The sequence below is a fragment of the Oenanthe melanoleuca genome, chromosome 1A (genome assembly GCF_029582105.1).
Source record: "Oenanthe melanoleuca isolate GR-GAL-2019-014 chromosome 1A, OMel1.0, whole genome shotgun sequence".
NCBI classification, from domain to species: Eukaryota; Metazoa; Chordata; class Aves; order Passeriformes; family Muscicapidae; genus Oenanthe; species Oenanthe melanoleuca.
Genome location: NC_079334.1, coordinates 13,100,534 through 13,127,987, shown reverse-complemented (window position 1 = coordinate 13,127,987; position 27,454 = coordinate 13,100,534). Strand labels below are relative to the sequence as shown.

Below are 27,454 nucleotides of genomic sequence, written 5' to 3'. Positions count from 1 at the left end.
TACAGAAGCAGCCATGGAGAAGCACCTCTCATGTCTATGACCCTCTTTTACAAACCCCAAAGGTAATTCCAGTTTTACATGAGGAAAAGTGGTGCCATGTGAACACAAGGTGAATGAAAGCAGTACAGGCATTTAAAAAATAAGATAAGCTGTTTCCATAGGTGCAGTCTGTGGAAACCTTTTCCGAAAACTAATTATTAATTCTATGACCCTTATCAGCAAAACAGGGAATTCATGCAATAAAATTTATGTCCAATAAATTTAGAATAAATTAAAGCTGAGATAGGCATACAGAAAATAGTGCTTTGGGCAGTTTAGGTAAATTGTGTGGCTGAATAATTTTAGAGCTGATAGTAATATATACAGTTATTGCGTGCACCAAGTTAAGGATAATTAAGATAAGGGTGGTTAAATCTCATTCTCATATAGTAGAAATTAAATTTTCAAAAGTCAGGAGGCAATTTTTTCTTCCAAACTTTTTTATTGAATATTGTATATTTTTAGGGAATTTTAAAATGTGTTCACCTGTTTTTGGAAGCATCTGCTTCTTGGATACAGCTGGTAATAGAAGAGCAGATCATTGATATCATCTGGCATTAGATTATTTTTTGTGTGTATGGTGGAAAGCCACCGGGTCTGCAAACACACCTCTGCAGAAATTTGCAGTGAGAGCCATATATTACATTTCATTTAGTCATCTTTAGTATGTTTTAAATTTCCTGGTTTGCTGTTCTGTAAGAATTAGAACTTTTTCCTACATTGAGTATTCAGAACAAGGGCTGCTGCACATTGGCATGGAGATCTGAGGGAAACTGTCCTGTCACCAAGTCTTTCTTCTGCCTTAATGAGCTCCCTAGCCCTTCAGGGGCTGCTGAGGAAATCCAGGTCTCCAGAGAGATAATTCTCAGTGTTTTTTTCATGCACAAGCCCAGCTGTCCATCAACTAGTACCGCATGTGTAAAACACACATAGATTAGGTTTCAGTTTCTGTACTTATGATTTTATAATTGCACTGTGAATGGGCATTACTCTGTTTTTTATAAACCTGTCTTTTTCACTAATATGATACACTTGCCAAAACGGCAGAAGGAATGTATCCCAGGATGTATTAGGAAAGGTAGTCACAGCAGAGACTACCTGCAAATCCAGAGGTACATGGGCTTAAAGAAGCAGGGGGACTCTAGCACAAACACTGTGGAGACCTTGTCTGAAACACCATGTCCAATTCAGGTCTCATATATTTAAAAACAATCCAGGAAAACAAAACAAGTATGGATAAAGGATAATAGCACAATAAAGTAAATGGTGACTCCCATCCTCTTGTAAGAGAAGCCTGGAGCTTGGCTAGTTCCACCTAGTACCAGAGGAGCTGTGTGTGGACAGAACCATCCATCACAAGTTTCTGCACAGATGCATCCTGAAGGCAAAATAAACATTTAGGCTACAAAACAACACTAGTGTGCAAAAAATAAATCAGGCATAAACTGATACTGGAGTTCTAGCTGGAAATTTCTATTCGTGCACAGAGGTCCTAAAACAGACTTCAAATATGAGCAATGGGGACAAGAAATGTTTCAATTAAACAATAACAACAATAAACCACCACTAAAACACACACACACACACACAAAACCCTCCCAAAAACAACAACAAAAACCAAAACCCCAACCAAACAACAAGCATGTTTAAATCACAAGAATCTTAATCACTGTGTCTTTTTTGAGATTGAATCAAAAATAGCAGGCTTCTTAATTCTGGGTGGTGTAATATCTGTAAGGAATACCAGACATTCCCAGGAATGCTAGAGCTGTACTTCGAAATCAGCATCCAAATATTTTCAGTTGTTGCAATTTGGAATGAGGAGAGTTATGCAGAGAAGCATAACTCAGTATACAACCAGCCCATCCCCAGTTAAGAGTTTTGATATTTCTGTGCATCTGACCATAGGGTTATAACAGAATTATTCTTTTTCCAGATTACTTTTCAGCTGCACCAATTTCAACTACCTGATTTTGTTCATCACAATTTAGATACTGCCAGTTAACAAAGCTGTGAGTGAGCTTTTTACTACATAACAAAGTAATTTTCAGTGGCTGTGTGGAAAAAAAAATCTACCACCATAAATAGAAAATGAAACTGACACATATCTGGTTTATGAGGTTAAGTCTCCCTTTCCTCTGGGAGCCACTCAGTATCACAGAGAGATTTGAAATACAACTTCTCTGATAACGCAGCCTCAGTTAGAGGCTGGGAAAGATCAGAGCTTCAAAACCTGCATCTGAAAGACTGAGCTGTTATTTCTCTGCTGCAAGTAGATAACAAGAAGTGTCAATGGAAACAATTTTTATGCTTATCTAACAATCCCTGAGCAAAAAAACCCCCAAAAACCTTGAAAGCTGTGAATTACAAAGGACAGGCAAATATCTAAAATGGCAGGGGGGCCTCATCATCCTTTCCACACTTTTCTACTGGTTCCCCACCTTGGTAGCATCAATCCCAAAGATATTTTGCCTCTTAGCTCTCTCCCATGCTCTCATCTGTCTAAGGCACCACACTAAGGATTCCTGGCTCAGAGGAGTATCAGAGTCCATGACAGTTAAACAGTTTGTGTGTATGCATGTCAAACTTCATAATGTGTCCATGAAAATTCCTATTCATGGACAATAAGTTAGACACTCCTAGCTAAGTTTCCCCTAGGCCTTAACTCAGCTCTTGGACTATGAGTAGTCTGACTACATCAACTAGCAACCTCACATCAGTGGCTACATGTAAATTCAAATCTATTTGTAATACAACTCATCTCTTGGGATGGTTCACATGTTGTCTTACCTCAGAGACAGCTAAAAACCAAAACCAAGCCCTACATGTATATATTAAGCAAGATTGTACATGACAGCTATTCATGAAAAATGTTTCAAATGTTGTCTGAGACAGTTTGTGTATTTTTACACTTGAAGATCAGTGCTATGAAGTTCTTTCCCCACACATGCAAACAAAAACAAGGTTAAAATAATATTATATCTCTCTCAATTTCAAAACAACCCTCCAAAATTAAGTGAAGGTTGATGAAGTGATTAATCTATTGATTTGAAGCACTGAAATTTACCATAATGCTTTGAGATAATCTCTGGAAAGGAAAGATATAAGAAACTCCACGTAATAGCAGTTAATTCTTCAGACTCAGAATTAGGCCTTCACACAGATCACAGCTATGCTTTGTAACAAAGTCTTGGAATGGTTGTCCTTTGCAAACCGACAATATACATTTCTTCACTGGAGGGTTCAGCACTCACAGCAATAAGATCAGGAAGCCCAGTAGGCTTTCATACTACTGAAAAATCATCTGTGAAATATCTCAAGGCTGGAAGTGTAAAATTATGGCATGAATTTAGTGAACATGTTCAAAAATGAGGATGGATGTACTGGAATATTTTTATTTCTCCTTGCCTTTTTCAGACTGCTAAAATTAGCAAAGGATGGTCTGTTCTTAGTCCTTATATTAATAACAGCAAGACAGTGGAGATCTTTCTTACTCCCAGAGCCTAAATTGTAGGATACAGCTCTTACAGGATGGCAGTCACATAATTGTGTACATGAAAACTCTCAGCTACTGTAGAGAGGGATGTTTTGTTACTACTTAAAATATAGTAGTGTGTCTCCTTATTTTGGTTTCATATTAGGGTTTTTTTTTAATTTTGGCAGAATTTTCCCAGCTGCTAGGTGCTTTGGTGCTGGGAAGATGCATAGTTATTTTGCAGAATTCTTCTGTATAATTAGCAACTTATTTAGCAAGAATTTCTCAAGTCGTGCTGTTCATAATAATCTTGGCTAAGAATATCAAAGCAGCATCTGCCTCAGCCGCTATCAAGAAATAAATCCAAGGTGATGATCATAAATCTTCCATACATAAAGGCAGAGAAAGGCAGTACAGGCCTGATGAATGAGAATTTTTGTGCTTTGATGGCAGTCTGAAGGCATTGTCCTTGCATTTCAAAAGCCCCATAAATTTCTGTTAACAGAGTCCAATGCAATATTGAAGACAGCTCTGCCTCGAATGAATTAAGACAGTACTCAAAAAACAAGCACCTATAATAGGTTTCTCCTTTAGCTTGATTTTACTGGACAGGAATTTACATTGGAGAATTAAAATGGTAAGTAGTTTGAGATTGTTCAAATGTGTAATAATGAAGAAAGTGAACTAGATTAATTCCAGTTGGACATTAAGGAATGATCAGTACCAAGACCATCTGCTTTCCACTGTACCTAACTGAGTTATATGAACACACAGTCATATATAAATTAAGAGTTTTTAAAATGTTTGTGGGGTTATCCTGCAGTTCTTGAACTTTGCTGCTTTGTCTGTGAATGGGTATTTCCATCTGACCTCAGGTGGGAATGCATTCAGGAATAAAGATAGGTCTAAAATAATTATTTGCTTTGTTATAATTATTATTCTTGTTCCATTATCCCATCAGCCATGGATAAGAAGACTAAGAATTCAGACCCTGGGCCTCTTCAGTCTCCCTTAGCTTGGCACAACACAAACCCCTTTGTATCATGTTTTGACAACAAGTAGGTATCACTGTGTAGATACAAGCTTGAATTCCACTTTTGTAAGAAGATGGATGTGAGGCATTACATGCTTCTAAAACTAAAACTCAGTGGTTTGCTTTGTCAATGAGTTTTGGTTTTTATATATATAATACTTTAACATTTAATAACTCACATCACTATGTGCATTTCAAATGGAACACATGAAGCAAAAGCATCACATAGTTATTAATAAATGCACTCACTCCATGTTTTAGAATATAATGATTTATTGTTTTGATTATAATCCAATTTAATGTCTTTAATGCACCACAGAATATCTTGCATATCTTGTAAAGTATCTTGAAGACTATTCTAAAGATAGTTTATGCAGTTACTACAGTTGAAACAATCTCCTTGGTAGCACAGACTGACCTGTGGAGCAGCATTTACGCGCTCTTGTTGTCTGTGCCATAGTTGTTGATGAGACAGAGACAATGGCTTTAATAAGCATTCAAATACTTCAGAATTGCAGGATCATCACCTTTTATCATGACAGCAATTTCAATATATAAATATATACATTCATTAATATATCCATGGTTTGGTGTGGGACCTGAATAAATGATCTATTTATAACATTTAGGCAGGAAAAAGGAAAATACCAACATAACATAACATAACATAACATAACATAACATAACATAACATAACATAACATAACATAACATAACATAGCCAGCAAATGTAACTTTTAATAACTGTGGAAATGTCATACATATTACTGACACAAATATCTCATTTGTCTCGACTCTTAAAAGGGAAAAAGATAGAAATTCTGGAAGTGTCACTGAAAGACTTTATTTTCTTTTAATGCTATAAATACTGCTGCTGACAACTACATTTAATTAAATTATTCACTAGGTGTTGACTAATTAACTAGGACTTGGTACATGGGAAGGACTCTAAGTAGCTATTATTATTCTACTGCTTGTAACTCAATATCTTTGCTAGAACATGTGCACACGGGTTTTTGTTCAGTCTCTGTGAACTGATATCCCAATTATGCCATTGCTACTCACAAAAAACACCAATCTTATATCCCTCACAGAACTGTGAGAAAGAGAAATTATGTCAATTTACTGGCTGAGAATGTGGCATCAGATTCAGTTGTTTGATTCCCCCTGTAGGCAATTGCATTCTTTCCTTTGTTAGTGAATATTTATTTTATCCAACTTCTTTCAAGTTTAGATGGAAATCGAGACCTTCAGACAGCAAATGGTATAATGAAACAGAATGACAATTATTATTTTTACAAACTGCTTCATATGGACAAAACTATGAACTGCTGAAGTCCAAAGAAGATTGACGAGTGGACTGTTGGAAAGGTGTCACATTCAGAAGAATACGAAATGTTGAGATCTCATTTCCAAAGGAAGTAATTTCATTTGATATACAGAAAACATGTGTAAGTAAAAAAAACCCCAGAAATATAATTTTAGGACTATGACATATGGCTTTTATTTTTACTCACTTTAATGTAAGCCTTGAGAAAAATTCTTTTTTTCCTTAAAGGACAACCAGGTGTTATTCAATTCACTAGATCTTCATGGGAATATTGCTTCGAATACTATTGGAATAAGTTTCATTGGATAAGCTTTTTTTCATACATATTATGGGATATTTAAAAGACACATAGATGTGAAATTAGGTAATTTAATGGTAGAATTGGCAGTGTTAGAGTGATGGTAATTAAGAGTCAAAATGAAGTACATATTTCAAGTTTGAATTGGTACTGCTCAGGTTTCCATCCTTCTCTTACCACACTGTTATATTAGAGTTTCTTACGGTAGCAGGATTTTGTTCCAGTAGATAGTAACAGACATTAGTATTGCTCTAATCTTGTGTTTAAACAGTCTAACTACAGTGAGCTCCTCTGGCATAAATCAGAAACCACAGGAATGAAGCCTTGTTCATAATAAACCCCATCTCTTCATTTCAGGGTGACATTTTCATGTTATTGATTTTATTGAGAGAGGATTTCACTCCATCTTTTAATCTAATGAGAGGGATTAGGGTTGCAATGTCAATCAGATACTTGCAGGTAATTATAAACAGAAGTGACTGGGATTTTTCCCTTATCTCAGGATTTGCCTACCCACATCCTTGCAGTGGACACACAGCACAGCACATACAGAGCAAAAGGAATTTTTTTTTTCTGGGATGCAGAGGTTCTTTACCAAGGATCCATGACTCGAGATACAGAACTCCTATGAGCACCATTAAAAATATTTTTGGATTGGTGTCCACCAGATTTAAGCTGGATTGATTTGAAACATGTGGTTAGTTTTACAGAGAAATACAAGGGTTTTTCCAGAAACCAAAATCTGACACTACAATTTCCTGTATTGATGGTAGGTAGCTGAAAGATTCCTATTTCAAAGACTACTTATGACAGTAACTGCAGTAGAAATGGAGCCAGTGTCTTCTGTGGACCAGAGATAAAGAGCATTTTTTCTGTGTTTCAACAAACTAAAACCTTTCCAAAAAGTTTTTCATTCGTTTCCGCTTAAATCAACTGAAGGCAATCTAAACCAAAAGCAGTTTTCCCTGTCAATAAGAGACAACCCGCCACATTCCAGGCCCTGCTGTAACCTGAGGAAAACCTAGACCACCACCTCCTAATCTATATCTTGAAGGGTGGTAAACCAATATAATTGAAACCTACCCTGATGTGATGGGTCAGCAGACTGAAGTTACAAGGAAAACCTTATCTTCGAAGTATCAATTTCCAAACTAAGGGTACAACATGCATATCTATCACAAACTCTATCTTACTTAAAACTGAAAAAGAAGGAACACATGGATCATTACATTTAAATGGCAAAATCACACACAAAAAACTCTCTTATTTTTCTGACACTCACTGTTCCACACGAGATGTCTTTAATTTAGTAATTAGCAATATTATTGGTTGTTTAGTTTAATTTAGTTACCATGCCATTTAATACGTAACAATACCTTCTCAAACAAGATAATGCTGTTCTTTAAGCATAGAGTAGTTGAAACTACTTGAGGACTTCTGCTGTGAATTACTAAAACATCATTTCTAAGCAGAAGGGAAAAAAGTTCCGCAAAAAACAATCTAGATACTGAAATGCAAAGTCAGATATCACATCTCTTTTTTTCCTTATTATGAAAATACATCTTTTAGTATTTTCTGTGGAGTTCTGGCATGCATATTACTGAGCACGTACATACTATAGCTTTAGTTTCCAGTATATCCATTACATTTGCCAAAAACTGATGGAAATTTAATGCTATTTTGGAAGCCTCAAGTAGTTTATAAATTCTAGGAGTCTGAGTATACTTTCAGCTGAGTCCCTGCTACCTTTCACAAGTCCCTGCTGGCCCTAGAGAACTGGAATGTTATTGGCAGGAAATGTGGGAAGTAGCATGTTAATTTATGGAAAGATAGGTTTCATTCCGTCAGTATAGAAAATCCTTAGCCCCAAGGTAGGTCTAACACACTGAGCAGGTTTCTTAATGCATTAAATCATACTTAATTCATCTTTCCAAGTACCTAGAAACCAGATTGGAACTGGTTCTCCAAAGTGTTTCCTGATTTCTACTCCCTTGACTAATAGAATCTTCCATTGAAAAAGCTGGATCCACAGAAATATTTCAAGAAAAATATGCATTGCATTAATCCCTGTATTTCATAATTTCAGAGAACAGGAGATGTTCACTAGGCAACATTTGTGAAGCCAGTTGGCAAAAGAAGCAAATAAGCAGAAAGTTTTGTCAGAAATAAAGAATACATGACAAAGATTACTTTTATGTCGTTTTTATTTGTTTGAAGTCCAAGAATTTATTTTACATTCCCTCAATCTCGGGCTCTAAAACAGTACACCAGAAATGAAAAAATGCCAAGCAATGCTGAATCTAACATGGACAAGGAATATTTGGGGTTTTTTGTAGTCCCATCTGCTGGTAGCTTTTTACAGTAACAGGGAAGTTATAAATGGTTGTGTTCACAAGTAGTGTAGTGGATCAGTGGCCCGATTTTTAGGGTGAAGCAGTGCTGAGGACCCACCATCCAGACCACACATAGTTCTGGTGGGTTATTTAATACTGGTTTAGTTTGCGGCCCCCACACCACAAATGCCCTAAAACGCCTACAGAGTGTATTTGATGTACTGCTACCTTACACTTTTCAGCTCATATGCGAGATCAGGAAATTCCACTCAAAAAGTTCATTTCTGGTCTAAATGGAACCCTTAACATTAGTAGCATGTTTTCTGATTCTGATTTCCTTCCTGGTTCTTTGCTCTTCACAGCTCTTTGTCTTCACTGCTGTCGGGATTTAGGATTTTTCCTTTTGTTTCCTTCCCTCGTGGAATTTCGTCCAATCAGTCGCTTCGGAACCATAACGATCGGTACTTAAGAGAGACAAAAGAAGTTGCCACGGGTGGGGTGCAGCTGGCTGTTAGCTCAGCCGGGGGAGTTTCTCTTGGAGGAGCAGGGAGACAGCGAGGTTTGCGCTGGGGAAAAGGGCTTGTGAGCAGCTCCTTGCTCGCTTCCTAGCGGAAACAGGCTGAGGTCGCTGCGGGGAGATTTGCCCACCACTGCGGGCTTCCGCCTCCTGCCGTGAGTGGAGCTCTGCTTGTGGGAGCGCACGTTGCGCTGGAACCTTATTTACACCCTACCTCACTAAAAAAGGACCCTTTCACCATCTGCTCGGTAACTCAGGGAAACCTGAGTGCCCGGAACCCCCCTCCACAAGAGCCTCTCCCGGCCGTGCTCAGGAGCCAGGCTGCCGCTGCCCAGCCCCGCCGTTTCTTTGCCACGTGTCCGGTTTTTGCTACACTATAGCCACGCACCCCCTGCCCGCCGGGACACCCCACGGCTCCTGCCACCCCTGCCGAGTTTCTGACACCTCTCGCTTGCTGTCCCGGGTGAGCGGGCCCTGCCGTTCTGACCGCCGCTCCGAGGTTCCTGCCGCAGCCCGTTTGTGCTACCCAGCCCGTCCGCCATTACCACGATGGGACGCGGCCGAGCCAGCGCCGCAGCGCCCCCTGCAGCCGCGAGGGAATCATCGCACCCGAGCCCCCAGCGCCCCTGCCGGCTGCGATCGGAACCGCACCGAGGGGAAACCGCTTCAGGAGCGGGGAGAGATTTCCCTGGGGTTTCCTTTCTTGTTCGGTGTTGCTGCCGTTGTTGTTTGTTTGCCTTGTTACGCACACACACATACTAGTAAAAAACTGTTAATCTTTTCCCCCATGTCTTTGCCCGAAAGACCCTTAATTTCAAAGTTATAATAATTGGAAGGGACGGGGGTCATATTCTCCATTCCAAGGGAGGTTCCTGCCTTCCTTGGCAAAAACCTATCTTTCAAACCAAGACACCTGCATTAGTAGTCTCAGAATCACAGAACCATTTAGGTTGAAAAAGAGCTCCAAGACTGAGTCAAACCTTTGACCCATCACCACCTTGTCAACTAGACAGGAGTACTGAGTGCTACATCCAGTCATTTCTTGAAAATTAAAATCCCAAGTATGAGGATTCCCTCACTTCTCTGGGCAGTCCATTCCAATGCCTCACAACCCTTCTCATGAAGAAATTCTTGATACCCAAACTGAACCTGCCCTCAGCTTGAGGGCATTTCCTCTTGTCCTGTCCCTGGTTTCTTGGAGCAGAGCCTGACCCTCACCTGGCTGCACCCTCCTATCAGGGAGTTGTGGAGAGTGAGAAGGTTCCTCCTGGGCCTCCTCTTCTCCAGGTGAAACACCCCCAGCTCCCTCAGCTGCTCCTCATTGGACTTGTGCTCCAGAGCCTTTCCAAGCTGTTTCCTTCTCTGGACACACTCCAGCCCCTTAACATCTTTCTTGTCCTGAGGGGCCCAAAACCGAATGCCAGGTTTATGGTGAGGCCTCACCATTGCCAGGTACAGGGGGACAATCACTGCTGTGGTCCAGCTGGACACACTATTCCTGATCCAGGTCAGGATGCACTGGCCTCTTGCCATAAGGGCACAGCTGGCTCCTGTTCAGCTGCTGTCAACCAGCACACCCCCAGGTCCCTTCCTGTTGTCTCATTACAATATTCTATTTAAACACGGATGGATGAGTTAAAAACAAACATTTACCCTGTTTATAATTTACTTGGATATGATGAATATTAGCAATAGTATGGATTGTTCCAAGGGTACATTCCAAGCAAGCCCAAGAGATAAAGCGCTGTATTGGTGGGACTAACTGCAGGTAGTCTGAGGACAGTCAGCCAAAGATCCATTATACCTTAATTCCCTATTCCCTCTGCCACACACTGCTGCATTTCAGTCACATGATTCGTTTGGAGTATCACATTCCAGCCCATAACATTATTTAGTCTTTTTGTAAGATTAGAAAGAAGGGAAATAATCCCAGCAGATCTACTATTTGGCTCAACACCTGGCAAGTGCTTAACCAAAACACAAGGGCTCTTTTATGTTCCTGCTCCTGACCACACCAGCAGCACAACACACATCCCACAGTATCTCATACAGCCCGATTCCATAACCCCACTTGTAGGAGCATACCTGATCCAACTCCTGGCCCGGCTCCTTTGCTTTTTGCCAAGCTCCCACAGTGCTATTGCCTAAACAAAGAGCTTTTTCAGGCATCAGAAAGTTACAACCTGGTTGCAAGAACCATATCAAATCCTATTTCTGATAAATAAATTCCATTTAATCTATCCATAATCCTTCAAATACTGTAAATATTTGTCTTTCGATTAAGAAAACAAAGCAAAACCCACGAGGAGGGGGGGTGGGGGTGTTGTATTTAAACCCTTTACGGGACACTCTCACCGAGTGTCTGGGGATGCAGGCGTGCTCCAGGCTCCCTTTTAACCGGTATTTATGGGAACAACTCCTCCCTTGGGGAGGCAGAGGATCCCGAAGGTGCATCAGCTCCTTTCTCTGGAAGGCAGAGCATCCGGAGGCTACTCCAGTGGACACAAGCCGGGATGCAATCCCGGTCCATCCCACCGCTGCCGGGACCGTAACTCCCGGGCATCGATGACTCGGCGCTCAGGCTGCCCCGGGCAGCGCCGCGCTGCCGAACCCATCGAGGAGCAGGAGCTCGACCTTCACCGGCGGCGTTCCGAGGCCGCGGGCGCCATCTTGGAGCTTGGCAGGGGCCACACGGGCGCTTTGATAAAGCCAGGTTTAGGGTCCGGACCTGGGGAGGGAGGGACAACCCCAAATACCAGCACAGGCTGGGGGTGATCTGCTGGAGAGCAGCTGTGCGGGGAAGGACCTGGGAGTCCTGGTGGGTGACAAACTGACCACGAGACGGCGGCGTGTCCTGGCAGCCAGGAAGACCAGCGATATCCTGGGGTGCACCGGGAAGTGTGGCCAGCGGGTCAAGAGAGGAGATCCTGCCCCTCGGCCCCGCCTGGAGTGCCAGATGAGGCCGGTGGTGTGCCGGTGAGGCCTCATCTGGAGTGCTGTGTCCAGTTCTGCGCTCCTCAGGGCAAGACAACAAGGAGATACTGGAGAAGCTGTTGCGGAGGGGAATAAAGATAATGAATGGTCCGGAGCATCACTAATGAGAAAGGACTGTGAGAGCTGAGCCTGTTCATTCTGAAGACTGAGAGGGGATCTCATTAATGCATATAAATATCTGAAATCGGTGCCAAGAGGACAGACTTTTCAGTGGTGCGTAGCGACATAACAAGTAGCTACGAAGTAGTTTAACCTCAAAATGAGGAAGCGCTTCTTTACACTGAAGGTGGAAGAGCCCTGGAACAGCTGCCCATGGAGGGCTTTTAGTCTCGCTCTCTGGAGAAAGTCCAAATCCCCTTGAATACGTTTCTATGTCGCCTGCTCTGGGTGACCCTGCCTGGGCAGGGAAATTGGACTGGGTGATCTCCAGAGCTCCCTTCCAGCTCTAATCATCATTCCCCGATCCTGTAACTCCTTTCCCGCTCCCCGCTCCGAGGGCGGGGCGGCCGCAGAGTCCCGCGCATGCGCAGCCGCCGCTCCCGCCGGTCCATGGCACAGGCGCGGTCGCGCTGTCCCTGCAGCCGCGGGAGGAGGAGGGGAGGGGAGGAAGAAGATGCCGGGAAAGCTGAAGGTCAAGATCGTGGCGGGACGCCATTTGCCGGTGATGGACCGCGCCAGCGACCTGACCGACGCCTTCGTGGAGGTTGGTGGCGGGGGGAGCGGGCCGGGCGCGCCGGGCCCGCGCGGCGGAGGCACCTGCCGGGCCCGTCCGGCGCCTCGGTGCTGCCGGGAGCCAGCGGCGGGGCGAGGGGACAGTGCCCTGAGCCGCACTGTGGCGGGTCTAGGTGGGACATCAGCGGGAACGTCTTCATGGAAAGCGTGATCAGACATCGGAACGGGCTGCCCGAGGAGGCGGTGCAGTCGCCGTCCCTGGAGGTGTTTAGGGCTGGCCGTGGAGCTCAGTCTCATGATGTGGTTGTTATGGTGGTGGTCGGTCATAGCTTGGGCTCGGTGATCTCAGGGGACATTTCCAACCCTAATTGATTCTGTGATTAGACAGACGTGTTGCAAGGAGGATGGAAAAGCAATAAAATTATCTTTAAATAAGTTGTATTGCTGAATACATGAGTGGTTGTACAGGCTTTACTTTTAAGTCAAATATTCATATTTCCTTTTAAAACATTTGAAATACTCAAAATATTTTAAAAGAGGCCTTTTAGTCAACAAATACTTAATATTATTTGCGTGTTTATATCACACTATTGCACCCAGAGTATCTAACTTCAGCCTTTTTTGTGGCCATGTAGTTAATGAGCAGTATGTCGGGTCTTTTTAGGGAAGGATTGTAAAATAAGTTGAATTGCAAAGTAAGTGGAAGTATTTAAGGTCCAGTTGGATGGAGCTCTGAGCAACATGATAGAGTGGATGACATCCCTGCCTATGGCAGAGGGGTTTGAATGAGATGGACTTTAAGGTCCCTTCCAATCCAAGCCTTTCTATGATTTCTTTTACATGATCCTTATGGGGTTTTTTTTATTCTTTTTTTCCAATATGAATAACTTAGAACATTTCAGAAGCATTCTATAGAGTCAGGAATCATACTCTCAGAAATATCAGAGCTATTTAAAAATTATGTGCTATGAAAATGTGTGTCTTGTACCACAGATAGTGATTGAGGTGTACCACAAATTAGTGGTTGATTAAGGTATGAAGACAGAATGTCTTTCTAGACCTGCATACACTGAAAAATATGATATTATAAAAATAAATTTGGGGTATATAAATCCTGATTTAATTTGGTGCTTAAAAATTTGGTTATACTCTAGAGGCGTTACTTAATGGGAGAGTAAGCTGGTAGTAAAGTGAAGATGTATTTCATCTTTGCAGTGGAGCTAAAATAGTACATAATTTCATTTTATTACATGAAACAGTGTTTCACTGTTTTGTCAGCTGTTCCACCAGTCAGGTTTTAATTTTTAAAAGCTTCTCTTGTAGGCTGACTGTTAATCGAGTTTAAAATTACAACTCTTGCAACTAGGAGACAGGGAAAACAGGACATGGAAATACAGTTCACTGAGTTTCATTTGGCCTGTTTTCACTCTGTGTTAGGAGAAACAGCTCTCCTTTTCTGTGGGTTGCTTGTTCCCAACTCTTCTGTTGGTGTAGCAAAGTAGACTTAAAATTCATATAGAAATATACTGATGGGGGCCTTGCTTTTAGGATTGTTACTTTGGAACAGTGTGAAATAACTTCCCTTCCCATGTGTGGAGTAGGCAAAACAGCAGGTGATATTTATTTCAAATTAGATTGAGCTTGAAAACATTGTTTTGTTTTCTGTGTAGGATTGCTGAAAAACTTTACAATGTGTTTTTCCTTAAATAAAAATGAAAAGTAGATGTTAAGGTTCTAGTTGTTTATTAACCTTAAACTTCCTCCTTACTACTGTAATATAAACTTAGAACTAGAAAATAAAATGAGAAGAGACTTAAGAGCTCTTACTTGGCTCAGGTTGTGCAAAAGTTGGACTTCGCTAGCTTGAGTACAATTATCCTTGTCCCAACTCAGAATATTTTGTTACAATTTCTTCCATAAATGTGCTTTTAACTCTGAGCAGTGAACGCTAGTGTGGTGTTTTATTATCTCTACAAGCTTCAGTGAACTAGGTGGAGTACTGAGGAAATTCAGTTCTAACTGCCTGAGGCTCTAAGGGAGCTGATTTACTCCCAAGATAATGCATTAAAATAGGTTGGGTGGAGCTCAGGACTGTTGCATCTTGGCAGCTTCTGGAGTTAGAACTGTATTTCATTGGTAGCTCCCTTACAGCCAGTGCTAACATCACTTTATTGTACACTTCATTGTAAGTGCAAAATCTTTTCAGAGTTGGGCTATGCACCCGTGCAAAAGAATAACTATATTACTAAAATGTACAAAGCAGTCACTTAATGCTGTCTTGAGCAAAAGTGTTAGAGTAGTTGCTATACAGTTTTCAAATCCAGGCCTAAATTTAGTTTCCAAAATGTGTTTAGACTTTTAAAAGAAAAAAGCTATAAAAATCTACACACTTCTAACTCCAGCATTTCTTTTCTATCAGCCTACTCATTATTTTTCTTAAGAATCCTGAATAAATTTAAAAATGTAATTTCGAATATTTGTAAGAACTGAGGTGAAGTGCTCATTGTTTTGAGAGGAAGCATTCAGAGAACTGCAAGTGTCTGTAAATGGTTTGGAATGAAGGATGCAGTGAAATAAAGGCTCTTACATGGTGCTGTGTGCCTTCCTGATGTACGGAGCATCACAGAAATTCAGTTTCACTTTAAGAAAGCAAACAAGAAACCCCCGCAAACCCCAAATGGGCTTAGCCTGAAATAGATGCCTGTGGAGATCATGTGGGTACTGCTGAATTGGGTTATTATGTGGTTGAAGGTGCAATAAGCAATACAAGTATGGAAAATTAATTTTTAGTAGTCCTGTTTCTATATATTTCAAATCCAGTGTGTTTTTATATTTATTTCATCAGTTGTCTGTGAAGCTGATTGAAACATCCTAGAGAGAAGAGTAATGGGTTATAAACTATCAACATTTAGAATATTTTTCCTTATAGAAGGCAAGGAGAGTATGCAAAGTGACTTTGAATAGCCAGTATAATGGTGAGTGATTTTTTTGCCTCTCAAACGATTGAGGAGGAAAAGAAACAATTTTGGTACTATGATAGGATGAGAGAGAGATTGATTGGAAATGTCATTGATACATGGATACTGATATATTTAAATTGATTCAAAAAGCCACTCAGTGAAAAGAAAATGATTTGTTGAAATATGTATTTTAAATTATTTGTATTTGTCAGTTGAATGAGTTTCAAAATTCTTTTGTTAATATTTGCAATTTATAATTGAATGTTTGTATTTTTAGGTGAAATTTGGAAATACAACGTTTAAGACAGACGTGTATCCCAAATCACTTAATCCTCAGTGGAATTCTGAGTGGTTCAAATTTGAAGTAAGTATTTTTTAAAAGTTTGCCTATAACTATATAGACACTCTGGTTTAGGTGCCCTTAATTAAATAATTGCATTTCAAGCAGAAAATTAGTTTTGAGCACTGAAGTGTATTTGTGTTTAAATACACAAGGCCTTTTCAGCAAACCCAGCTCCAGTCAGACCTTGTTTGCTAAGGGCGTCTCATTGGATTTTTAGGAGTGTTTGTGAAGATAAAAGCTTGCCAGATTGAATCCAACTTAAATGTTGTTCTATTAGAAAAGAGAATATTACAGTGAAGGTTAGGGAAATGTAGCAGGGCTTTTTCAGGACAGCTATCAGTACAAGTATGTATAAATAAATACATATATATGAAAGTACAGGTATTCTTTCATATATATTGTAGTGGGTTTTTTTATTGTTGTTGTTTTTTTGTTGGTTTTTTTGTTTGTTTGTTTTTTTGGGTTTTTTGAGCAAAGAAAGTTAATTGGTGTTTGAAGTCTTACATTTCGTTGCAAAGATAATGCACTTGTTAAAGGAGAAAATGGAAAATTTCTATGGGAAGATAACAAAATAAAAAGCTTGGACAACGATTATTGGACACTTTTTCTTCCCATTTCTTTATGTAATAATGAGGGCACTCAGCATTTTCCTGTAATTGCTTCTTGCTTTCCAGGATCTAATTTGTTGATGTCCTTTGACATATGCCCTGAACAAGTGTTTACATGTTTCTTTTTAGTTACTATGTTTTTTTACTACTTAAAAAATGAGAATTATGTTTAGAATAAATTAATTATTGAAACTCTTAAATGTGTAGTTCTGGTTAATTTACTGTGCTGTAATCACAATTCTGCAAACACTTACATGAGTCATTCCATTGCAGTTAGGAAACTTAATTCTTGGTTTGTGACAATGAATACAAAAAGCTTTGAGTGTCTCTCTTAGTCCTAAAAGAAAATAGTTGTTATCTGTAGATGGATTATTGCATTTGTTTAGGAAATTGCATATGTAGAATTACTGAATTTTTACTGCAGGGTGTGTAAAATACCTTCTTTTAAGCCACTGACCAGTGATGAGAATGCCATAATCTTAACTTTAGAGTATAATAGTTCTCTGAGGTATTTTATCTTAGATTCCCTTCCCTTCCCTTCCCTTCCCTTCCCTTCCCTTCCCTTCCCTTCCCTTCCCTTCCCTTCCCTTCCCTTCCCTTCCCTTCCCTTCCCTTCCCTTCCCTTCCCTTCCCTTCCCTTCCCTTCCCTTCCCTTCCCTTCCCTTCCCTTCCCTTCCCTTCCCTTCCCTTCCCTTCCCTTCCCTTCCCTTCCCTTCCCTTCCCTTCCCTTCCCTTCCCTTCCCTTCCCTTCCCGGAACTTCCCTTCCACTTCCCTTCCCTGAAACTTCCCTGAAACTTCCCTGAAACTTCCCTTCCCTTCCCTTCCCTTCCCTTCCCTTCCCTGAAACTTCCCTTCCCTTCCCTGAAACTTCCCTTCCCTTCCCTGAAACTTCCCTTCCCTTCCCTGAAACTTCCCTTCCCTTCCCTGAAACTTCCCTTCCCTTCCCTGAAACTTCCCTTCCCTTCCCTGAAACTTCCCTTCCCTGAAACTTCCCTTCCCTGAAACTTCCCTTCCCTGAAACTTCCCTTCCCTTCCCTTCCCTTCCCTTCCCTTCCCTTCCCTTCCCTTCCCTTCCCTTCCCTGAAACTTCCCTTCCCTTCCCTTCCCTTCCCTTCCCTTCCCTTCCCTTCCCTTCCCTTCCCTTCCCTTCCCTTCCCTTCCCTTCCCTGAAACTTCCCTGAAACTTCCCTGAAACTTCCCTGAAACTTCCCTGAAACTTCCCTGAAACTTCCCTGAAACTTCCCTGAAACTTCCCTGAAACTTCCCTGAAACTTCCCTGAAACTTCCCTGAAACTTCCCTGAAACTTCCCTGAAACTTCCCTTCCCTGAAACTTCCCTTCCCTGAAACTTCCCTTCCCTGAAACTTCCCTTCCCTGAAACTTCCCTTCCCTGAAACTTCCCTTCCCTGAAACTTCCCTTCCCTGAAACTTCCCTTCCCTGAAACTTCCCTTCCCTGAAACTTCCCTGAAACTTCCCTTCCCTGAAACTTCCCTGAAACTTCCCTTCCCTGAAACTTCCCTTCCCTGAAACTTCCCTTCCCTGAAACTTCCCTTCCCTTCCCTTCCCTTCCCTTCCCTTCCCTTCCCTTCCCTTCCCTTCCCTTCCCTTCCCTTCCCTTCCCTTCCCTTCCCTTCCCTTCCCTTCCCTTCCCTTCCCTTCCCTTCCCTTCCCTTCCCTTCCCTTCCCTTCCCTTCCCTTCCCTTCCCTTCCCTTCCCTTCCCTTCCCTTCCCTTCCCTTCCCTTCCCTTCCCTTCCCTTCCCTTCCCTGAAACTTCCCTTCCCTTCCCTTCCCTGAAACTTCCCTTCCCTGAAACTTCCCTTCCCTGAAACTTCCCTTCCCTGAAACTTCCCTTCCCTGAAACTTCCCTTCCCTGAAACTTCCCTTCCCTGAAACTTCCCTTCCCTGAAACTTCCCTTCCCTGAAACTTCCCTTCCCTGAAACTTCCCTTCCCTGAAACTTCCCTTCCCTTCCCTGAAACTTCCCTTCCCTGAAACTTCCCTTCCCTGAAACTTCCCTTCCCTGAAACTTCCCTTCCCTGAAACTTCCCTTCCCTGAAACTTCCCTTCCCTTCCCTTCCCTTCCCTGAAACTTCCCTGAAACTTCCCTTCCCTGAAACTTCCCTGAAACTTCCCTGAAACTTCCCTGAAACTTCCCTTCCCTCAAACTTCCCTTCCCTTCCCTCAAACTTCCCTTCCCTCAAACTTCCCTTCCCTCAAACTTCCCTTCCCTCAAACTTCCCTTCCCTGAAACTTCCCTGAAACTTCCCTGAAACTTCCCTGAAACTTCCCTTCCCTGAAACTTCCCTTCCCTGAAACTTCCCTTCCCTGAAACTTCCCTTCCCTGAAACTTCCCTTCCCTGAAACTTCCCTTCCCTTCCCTTCCCTGAAACTTCCCTTCCCTTCCCTTCCCTTCCCTTCCCTTCCCTTCCCTTCCCTTCCCTTCCCTTCCCTTCCCTTCCCTTCCCTTCCCTTCCCTTCCCTTCCCTTCCCTTCCCTTCCCTTCCCTTCCCTGAAACTTCCCTGAAACTTCCCTGAAACTTCCCTGAAACTTCCCTGAAACTTCCCTGAAACTTCCCTGAAACTTCCCTGAAACTTCCCTGAAACTTCCCTTCCCTGAAACTTCCCTTCCCTGAAACTTCCCTTCCCTGAAACTTCCCTGAAACTTCCCTGAAACTTCCCTTCCCTGAAACTTCCCTTCCCGAAACTTCCCTTCCCTGAAACTTCCCTTCCCTGAAACTTCCCTTCCCTTCCCTGAAACTTCCCTTCCCTGAAACTTCCCTTCCCTGAAACTTCCCTGAAACTTCCCTGAAACTTCCCTGAAACTTCCCTGAAACTTCCCTGAAACTTCCCTGAAACTTCCCTGAAACTTCCCTTCCCTGAAACTTCCCTGAAACTTCCCTGAAACTTCCCTGAAACTTCCCTGAAACTTCCCTGAAACTTCCCTTCCCTGAAACTTCCCTGAAACTTCCCTTCCCTGAAACTTCCCTTCCCTGAAACTTCCCTGAAACTTCCCTTCCCTGAAACTTCCCTGAAACTTCCCTTCCCTGAAACTTCCCTTCCCTGAAACTTCCCTTCCCTGAAACTTCCCTTCCCTGAAACTTCCCTTCCCTGAAACTTCCCTTCCCTGAAACTTCCCTTCCCTTCCCTGAAACTTCCCTTCCCTGAAACTTCCCTGAAACTTCCCTGAAACTTCCCTGAAACTTCCCTGAAACTTCCCTGAAACTTCCCTGAAACTTCCCTGAAACTTCCCTGAAACTTCCCTTCCCTGAAACTTCCCTGAAACTTCCCTGAAACTTCCCTTCCCTTCCCTCAAACTTCCCTTCCCTCAAACTTCCCTTCCCTCAAACTTCCCTGAAACTTCCCTTACCTGAAACTTCCCTGAAACTTCCCTGAAAATTACCTGCCCTTCCCTTCCCTGAAACTTCCCTTCCCTGAAACTTCCCTTCCCTTCCCTGAAACTTCCCTTCCCTGAAACTTCCCTTCCCTTCCCTTCCCTTCCCTTCCCTTCCCTTCCCTTCCCTTCCCTTCCCTTCCCTTCCCTTCCCTTCCCTTCCCTTCCCTTCCCTTCCCTTCCCTTCCCTTCCCTTCCCTTCCCTTCCCTGAAACTTCCCTGAAACTTCCCTTCCCTTCCCTGAAACTTCCCTTCCCTGAAACTTCCCTTCCCTGAAACTTCCCTTCCCTTCCCTGAAACTTCCCTTCCCTGAAACTTCCCTTCCCTGAAACTTCCCTTCCCTGAAACTTCCCTTCCCTGAAACTTCCCTGAAACTTCCCTGAAACTTCCCTGAAACTTCCCTGAAACTTCCCTGAAACTTCCCTGAAACTTCCCTGAAACTTCCCTGAAACTTCCCTGAAACTTCCCTTCCCTGAAACTTCCCTTCCCTGAAACTTCCCTTTCCCTGAAACTTCCCTTCCCTTCCCTGAAACTTCCCTTTCCTTCCCTGAAACTTCCCTTCCCTGAAACTTCCCTTCCCTTCCCTTCCCTTCCCTTCCCTTCCCTTCCCTTCCCTTCCCTTCCCTTCCCTTCCCTTCCCTTCCCTTCCCTTCCCTTCCCTTCCCTTCCCTTCCCTTCCCTTCCCTTCCCTTCCCTTCCCTTCCCTTCCCTTCCCTTCCCTTCCCTTCCCTTCCCTGAAACTTCCCTTCCCTGAAACTTCCCTTCCCTGAAACTTCCCTTCCCTGAAACTTCCCTTCCCTGAAACTTCCCTTCCCTGAAACTTCCCTTCCCTGAAACTTCCCTGAAACTTCCCTGAAACTTCCCTGAAACTTCCCTGAAACTTCCCTGAAACTTCCCTGAAACTTCCCTTCCCTGAAACTTCCCTGAAACTTCCCTTCCCTTCCCTGAAACTTCCCTGAAACTTCCCTTCCCTGAAACTTCCCTTCCCTGAAACTTCCCTGAAACTTCCCTTCCCTGAAACTTCCCTTCCCTGAAACTTCCCTGAAACTTCCCTGAAACTTCCCTTCCCTGAAACTTCCCTTCCCTGAAACTTCCCTGAAACTTCCCTTCCCTGAAACTTCCCTTCCCTGAAACTTCCCAGTATGTATTGTGAAGATAGGTGAACAATCTAGGAAGTGTGACTTAAAATATTGTGGGATTTTAAAATGAATAATCATTGTAATCTTGCTTTTCTGTTCTTCTCCCAGTGATAGCTCTATTTCCAGTATCTCACCATTCTCTGAAGGATAAAATCAAAATGAGCAGTTATGTTGTTTAGCTTCAGGAAACTTAAATTACAGATTTATCTGTGTCAGGTCACTGTTCATAACTAACTCTCTTCTGTGTTTATTTTTCAACAGTGTTTCCCTACACATTTTTAAATACTCAGATTCCAGGTTAATATTTGTTTTCCAGGTAGATGATGAAGAGCTCCAGGATGAGCCTCTCCAGATCACAGTTCTTGATCATGATACATACAGTGCCAATGATGCCATTGGCAAAGTATACATAGATATTGATCCTTTGCTCTATAGTGAAGCAGCCACGGTTATTTCAGGATGGTTTCCAATTTATGATACCATTCATGGTAAGATTTGCTAATTTGAAACAGTCTTTTGAAATGTAATCTGCTTCTTATAATCTTGTAAGCTGTCTTCAGGAATCTGTAATAACTTTAGCTTAGGAGTTGGAAAACTACTTTCTTGGCTTTTTTTACCCCTTATTTTCTGACATGAGAGAATTTCTGGCATAGGAGTAAATTCTGGTGATTGGCAGAATGCCTTCCATAAGACTTGTGACAAGTGGAAAAAAATCTTTACTAGTTACTGCAAATTTCAGATTAAAAAGAAAAGACTCAGATACAGTTGTCCAATTACCACATGTGCTAAATTTCATATTAAAAAAAAAGACTTAGACATAGTTGTCCAATTACCACATGTGTGCTAAACGAATGTAATTTTGCTGGAGTTACTTGAAGTGTGCCTTCCTGGGATTTGGGATAAACTTCAATTGAGATGAAGGGACAGGATGTGAGATGCTTTCAACACCATGAAATTACTTTTTCCTGCAGTAAGTGCTCTCAGTGCTAGGTGGATTTTCATCAGAATGTCTTGAAGCTATGAGAAAATAAAGTTAAGGGTATTTTTGCTTTTGATTTTCATGAAATAGCTTTTGTTTTAGGGAGCCAACGTTAGTTTAAAGCAATTAACTTGCTTCTTGAATACCTTAGTGTGGAACATCTGTTGGGAAATAATTAATGGTGATCACCAGATGCTCATCATAACTGATGCAAAGTATTTTTTGCATTTAAATCAGTTATAGCGAGCAGAAATATTGAGAAATATTGCATGTGTTTCTTAAATTGCCTTTTTGTCCTATGCACATTTTCCTATCACACACTTTCTTCTGGAGCTAAATGATGCGAGCACTTGTTTCAATATGTGTACAGCTGATAAGCTAGAGAGAGTTAGATTTCTCTATTTTTTTTCCAGGTATGTTGGAATTTCACAACTTTTTTCTATTTAATTTAAATTGGAATTCTCCTATTTTCATGCTCATAGCCCGAGATTCCAGTTATCTTAACTCTTGGCAGCATTAATTGATGCTGCTTTAAAAAATAATAATGTTCATAAGTTTGTATCTATTTTTTTCACCTCGACATGATTGTGAAAATATATAAACATGAGGCGTTTTCTTTTGTAATAACTTATAATAAGCTTCTTTCTACTGGCATTTTGGAAGGGACATGTGGCTGATTTTATTGCAGTAATATTTGAGTTGAACAACAAATCCAGTGCTGCGTTTCAGTGTTATATACTGATGTGATAAAGGCTTCTGAAGACACTAGAGATCAGACTCATCAGGATGTTTAGTCCTCAATATGTCAGAACCTATACGTGAAATGATCTTGTTACTGGGCGGGGAAAAAGAAGAAAAAGCTCAGAACAGGAAAGTAGAGAAGTCAAAAAGGAATGGTTCTGTGTTAGAAAATAGTCCTTTTCTAGTAAGGTTTAATCATAGTTGAAAATTAAGCTTTGTCTAAAAGGTCTACAAAACCTTATTTTTTTATATATTTCTTGTTGCAGTTAAAGTATTTTGCAAACACTTCCTGTGCCACTATGTGGTTCTAGAAAAGACCATAAATCTTTCTCTTTGGGTTGAACTTCAGAGAGGAGCTTTATTGCAATTTTGAAATAGTTTCAGGGAGGAAATTCAGCAGAGAGGGCATCCTGCAGCAGAGGCCACTGCAGCATCAAGAGGCTGATCGCTTCTTTCCCCAGTCCCATCTTTCTTATGAAGTTCTGTTTGGTGCAAGTGGGCATTTGAGTGTTGCTTTCGTGGCTTCAGCCTCAAAGGCTTGGCAGAACTAGAATCTTCCTCTGAGTCAGTGTCTCTGCAGCAGACTTGAGAGGCAATGATATGGCTTCCTGCTCTTCTGGCATTAATTACTAATAATAGGAAATAATTTATGGGTCTAGTTTTGTATTGATACAGTTATATTGTTATAACTTCTGGTATTTGTTGGTTTTTTATTGATAGGTATACGTGGGGAGATTAACGTGGTGGTGAAAGTAGATCTCTTCAATGATTTAAACAGATTTAGGCAGTCATCCTGTGGAGTCAAATTTTTTTGCAGTAAGTAGAGGAAAAAAGTTTATTTGAACAAAAAACTTTTTCCCTCCTTTCCTTTCTTTTCCTATTCTGCTGGTCTCTCTTCTCTTACCAGCTCATTGCATAAGCCTAGTGGAGATAACATTGACACAAACTGCTTTTCTTTTTTAGCATGTTTTTATTTTCACATTTCAAAACAATATAAATAAATGATGGAATTTTTTAATGTTCCTAAGTTGCGTTTCAGTGCCTGTGCATACACACATGGTGTTATTTTGGGTCCATACCCTTTTAAAGAGGTACAAAGTGAAAAGGTTTTCCTAATGGTACATGCTGTAACTGGTACACTGGACAGTTATCTTATCAGGGTTCCATGATATCATGAGAAAAACTTCCTAGGTATGTCCACATTTTCACAGAAAATTGTCTGGCAAACTTTCTGAAATCACTTTTATGTGTAATTTTATGCTTTTCTTGCTATCCTTGGCTCATAGACCTATATTTTACATCTTTTATGTATTTATTTTTTAACAGCTACATCTATTCCTAAGTGTTACAGAGCAGTCATTATTCACGGGTTTGTGGAAGAACTTGTAGTTAATGAGGACCCAGAGTACCAGTGGATAGACAGAATCCGTACTCCCAGGGCATCGAATGAGGCTCGGCAAAGACTCATTTCACTCATGTCAGGTATTAAACATGTGGGCTGTAATGGTTATTGCTACTTGTAAAAATGTTCAGGGTTTAAATAATTCAATATTACTGCTTAAGACTGCATATGAGTTTTGTTGTTAATTATGTTGATTTTTTTCTGTTTGCAGTGTCTGCTATTTCTGTGAATTATGTATTTCTAACTTATGGACAGTGTGACTGCTTTGTATTTTTTTTTTCACTTCTTGGTGAGGCCATGCTGCTGTCTAATTTTTTGGTTGCTTTTAGCAAGGTCACAAAAACCTGTGAAACTTTTTTGAAGATATTTTTAACCCATATGAGGAATATCACTAGAATTTTGACTCAAACAATTAAAGTAATGAGTTTCACCCTCTTTGAGCCTTTAAAGTATGTGAACAAATACGCACTTTCTCGAATACAGTGTGCATCAATACTTAGGGTACTCATCCCATCTCTTTGAAGTCAGGCTTGGATCATTGTTTCTCAAGCATCTCCTGTGAGGAAAGAATTGGAGAATTTGGATTACTCAGCCTAGAGTAGAGAAGGCCTTTGGGGTGACTTCGGTGACCTTCCAGTGCCTGAAAGGAAGCTACAAGAAAGATGGAGAGGGACTATTCGCAAGGGTGTGGAGTGATAGGACAAGAGGAATGGCTTAAAACTGACAGAGAATAGGTTTAGATTGGATATGGGGGTGAAATTCTTCCCTGTGAGGGTGGGGAGGCCCTGGTGCAGATTGCCCAGAGAAGATGTGGCTGTTACATCCCTGGAAGAGTTCTAGGCCAGGTTGGATGGGGCTCTGAGCAACTTGGTCTAGTGGAAGGTGTCCTTGAGATCTTCAGTAAATGGGGCAACATAAAGGATTATGGAGATGTACCTCCATTGGGAAGGCCAGCACTCTGTAAGGGAAAAAGTGAAATAAACTGTTGTCATAACTAACATGAAGACATTTTTTACTATAGCCCCCATACTAGTTTACAAAATTCACATTTGCATATTTCTTGCCGTGCATAAATAGTGCAGGTGGAGAAAGTATTCTGCTAGATTTTATTCATGGCATAGATAAGAGGCTAAAAACCCAAAAGAACTCACAGCAATACTGTTTAATCTCATGTGTGGTATACAGTGCAATACTGTTATTGGTGGTCACACATAAAGAATCTTGAAGAAGTCTCTAACTTCTGACAGATCTTTGTCATCACATGTTGAGTTAAAAAGAAACTTTCATACTCTATCTCAACCATAGAGTTTTTTTCAAGACTGTACAGGCATGGTTTCAGTTAAGAAGTTTACAATATTAACCTGTGCTGGTAATTTTAGAATCAAACTTCAAGAAAGCAGTAGAAGCTAGAGCTGGGATTTGGACTTAAATGATCCTTGTGGGTCCCTTCCAACTCTGGAAATTCTGTGATTTTGTGGCCATTTCATTCCACATTATTTCTCAGCAGCAGTGTCATTAGGACTGTTAGGCCATCCTTTGTGACAGTGAGAATTTTTCAGTTTGTTAACAGAGGATTTTGGAAATCTTTCATTTTCATAAGAAGAGAGATGATATTTTTCCATCTTAGTTATTACCAAGGCAATCCAGCTACATAGAACAATTTTCTAAAGATGTTCTCCTAAAAAAGCATCAATGACAGACTTATAGCCAGTCTTTCAGTCCTTGTGTGCAGTTAATAGAAGTGGTAGTGTCTTGTTTGCAGTAGAGGGGCAAAAAGTAGGAATTAAGTTGAAATATGCTTAAATAAATTGGTAAATGAAGAAATTATAGATGCTTGTTCATATAGATTTCAAAGATATTGCATTGTTTTGAGCTATATGAAGTATTTAGAAACTTACGTGAGTTCCAGAATGGATCTTGACCTCTCTCTCTCTGAAAAAGTAGAAAAGAGATTTTTAAAGCCTATTGAAAATAAAGACTAGTGGAAAAAACTGAAAACCTTTGAAATGACAAGTTTTGTCAATCAGAATGGATTTGGAGAAAAAAGAAAAGAAGCTGTGTAAGTCGTTGGTATCACACAATGTTGTAGGAGACAGAAATTGTGACTGGCTCTTTGGCCTTGCTTTGTAGGATTGGATTTTTTACCTGTTCTGCTGACTTGGCTTGCACTCCAAAAGCAGAGGTCAAAGGCCACAAAAGAGAATAGAAGTTCACTGTGACTATGAGCCCTTTACCTTTTGTTTTGTAGGTGAATTGCAAAGGAAGATTGGCTTGAAGGTGCTTGAAATGAGAGGAAATGCTGTTGTTGGTTATTTGCAGTGTTTTGATTTGGAGGGAGAGTCTGGACTCGTAGTGAGAGCCATAGGAACAGCCTGCACGTTGGATAAATTAAGTAACACATCAGCATTTTTACCTGCATGTAACTCCCCATCCAAGGAAATGAAGGAGTAAGTATGAATTAGTAGCTTGTAGGGAAACAAGTTTCACCTCTCTTCTTTTCATACTCATTCAGTTTTTCATACTGGTGTGATTTCTTTTTTTTCCCCCAGAATTTGTTTTTCTTTTGTAGTTTTATTTGTCTGCAGCCCAGTTTTATATTCCACAATTCTGAGATGTTTTAAGTTGGATGACTTGTTATTTCAGTAGAAGCTGGAGTGGTAATTCTTACTTAAGATGACTTTCTTTGTATTTTTTAACAATAGCACTACATATCCTTGGCTTGTAATCCATCAGTTTAACTATAATTAGTTCTGCTTTGATGCTGTGTTTGTGCAGTGAACATTTTTGTAGGACTTCTCACAAAACACCTTTGGTTCAAGTTTAAATGTTTAGGAGCTTATAAAAGAAGATAAATTTTGAATTCTGATGGTTCTGTCAATGATTTAGACAATGACCCCAAAGAGATCTCATCTTTTATTGTGCTTTGCTTTTCACTGTTGTAAAACAAGTAGGACTATGGCAAGACAACTTGCAGAGAAATCTTTTTACAATGAGAAGTAGAAATTTGTGATTTTTGTCAAATGTACTGCAGCACCAGACTGTTTGAATGCAGTATTTTGGTATGCATACAAATTAATAGAAATATACTTGTGGTCTTCTTGCAACTGTTGCTACTTTTTTATGTGGATAAATTAGTTATTTTCTGTTTGGTAGAGCAATCCAGGAAGGAAAAAACTGCACCAAGAAGTGTATTACATAT

General features: G+C 41.0%; 1 protein-coding gene and 1 long non-coding RNA gene across 14 annotated transcripts in view; one reads left to right on the top strand and one right to left on the bottom strand.

Moving 5' to 3' along the window:
• Positions 1-8,361: 8,361 nt before the first annotated feature.
• LOC130265864 (uncharacterized) lies at positions 8,362-9,592 on the bottom strand. The gene is made up of 2 exons (XR_008842691.1): positions 9,470-9,592; positions 8,362-8,972 (listed from the first exon to the last, which is right to left on the bottom strand). It is a non-coding gene; the product is annotated as an uncharacterized LOC130265864 (long non-coding RNA).
• A 2,086-nt stretch (positions 9,593-11,678) lies between these two features.
• Positions 11,679-27,454, top strand: part of C2CD5 (C2 calcium dependent domain containing 5) — a 61,254-nt gene continuing 45,478 nt past the window's right edge. For 6 of the 13 annotated variants that reach the window (XR_008842633.1, XR_008842632.1, XM_056514744.1 and 3 more), the window contains exons 1-6: positions 12,567-12,722; positions 15,929-16,015; positions 21,450-21,621; positions 23,574-23,669; positions 24,180-24,335; positions 26,504-26,702. Coding sequence is in view for 11 of the 13 variants with exons in the window: in XM_056514744.1 (XP_056370719.1) it covers positions 12,633-12,722; positions 15,929-16,015; positions 21,450-21,621; positions 23,574-23,669; positions 24,180-24,335; positions 26,504-26,702 (800 nt within the window). In the remaining 2 variants the exon portion in view is untranslated. Of the gene's footprint in view, positions 12,723-15,928; positions 16,016-21,449; positions 21,622-23,573; positions 23,670-24,179; positions 24,336-26,503; positions 26,703-27,454 lie in introns of all 13 variants that reach the window. The other 7 variants (XM_056514718.1, XM_056514695.1, XM_056514760.1 and 4 more) reach the window with 3 other exon arrangements.